Raw genomic sequence first — 1,438 nt, 5'->3', positions numbered from 1 at the left:
CCTGGAGCCTTCCTGGCCTCATCTCCTACCTCTCTCCCTCCTGACTCCCTCCACTCCAGCCACACTGGTTCCTTGCTGTTTGCCAAACGCCCAGAGCACATGCCTGCCCCAGGGCCCTTGCACTAGCTGTCCCCTGCTGGGAATGCTCTCCCCCAGTACCCGCACAACACCCTCTCTCCCTTCCTCCAGGACTCTGCTGTAGCACCTACTAAATGTGCCCTCAGAAGAGAGGTCTTCCCTGACCACAGTGTCTGATGGGGGCGGCCCTTTCCCCTGCTTTACATTTCTGATCGCCAGCTGTCTCAGTTACCTAGCACTGCTACAACAGAAACACCACAGTGGATGGCTTTAACAGACAGAAGTGTATTCTCTCACCGTCTAGGAGGCTAGAAGTCCGAATTCAGGGCGCCAGCTTCAGGGGAAGGCCTTCTCTCTGTCTGCTCTGGGGAAGGTCCTTGTCATCAGTCTTCCCCTGGTCTAGGAGCTTGTCAGCGCAGGCACCCCGGGTCCAAAGGACACGCTTTGCTCCTGGATCTACTTTATTGGTGGCATGAGGTCCCTTCTTTCTGCTCGCTTCTCTCTTTTATATCTCAAAAGCGATTGACTCAAGATACAGCCTAATCCTGTAGATTGAGTCCTGCCTCATTAACAGAACTGCCTCTAATCCTGCCTCATTCACATCACAGAGGTTAGGATATACAACACACAGGATGATTACATCAGATCACAAAATGGAGGACAACCACACAGTACTGGGAATCATGGCCTAGCTAAATTGACACCCATTTTTGGGAGACAGAAGTCAATCCATAACATCAAAGGCTACCTTCCGTCCTCCTTTCTTCTCTGTCTGCCTCTCCCAGTGGAACGGAAGTCCTGTGGAAGCAGAGCCATTTTCTTCTTGCTCTTCGCTGCCATAACCCCTGCTCCTAGATCAGGTCCAGGTATACAGTAGGCATTCAATAAGTGTTTGTTGAATGAATGGATGAGCAAAGGAGATCAGGAAGATTCCCGTGGAGGGGGCCCCCAACTGCTGCACCCTTGGCCACCCTGCACAGCTTATTTAAAATGCTGGCTCCCAGGCCCATCCCTGGCCTGTGGGGCAAGGCCTGGGACTCTGCGTTTTTAACAAACGCCGGGGTAAGTGAGGCTTGACAGACCTTGGCATGAACACAGCCAGGACCTGCCCTGCGCCTCTCTCAGCTCCGTTTGGAGGGTGGCGAGGAGCAGGGTGACCCTGGGTGCCGTGAGCATTTCCTGTTGATTGGCTGGCCAGCTCCTCCGTGTCCTGCCTCGTGTTGGCCCAGTCGGCCCGAATAATTGACTCCCAGCCCCCGAATGCTTGTGCAAAGGCACCTTGCCACTGACTCAGGAGGGAGAGACTCCCGAGACGGAAAGATGAGCAAGTGTTGTGTTCAGATGACTGGAGTCAAATCCA

The 1,438-nt window shown here is 53.8% G+C and overlaps 1 protein-coding gene across 1 annotated transcript in view; it reads left to right on the top strand.

The window, feature by feature from the left end:
- Positions 1-1,438, top strand: part of ANO1 (anoctamin 1) — a 144,311-nt gene that overhangs the window by 125,341 nt on the left and 17,532 nt on the right. The window contains 1 exon segment of the mRNA XM_012557644.1: positions 1,059-1,140. Coding sequence (XP_012413098.1) covers positions 1,059-1,140 — 82 coding nt within the window.

The sequence above is a fragment of the Trichechus manatus genome, unplaced genomic scaffold (assembly GCF_000243295.1).
Source record: "Trichechus manatus latirostris isolate Lorelei unplaced genomic scaffold, TriManLat1.0 scaffold00113, whole genome shotgun sequence".
NCBI lineage: Eukaryota > Metazoa > Chordata > Mammalia > Sirenia > Trichechidae > Trichechus > Trichechus manatus.
Note: the sequence above shows the minus strand (reverse complement) of the source record. Positions and strands in the feature narration are given on the sequence as shown.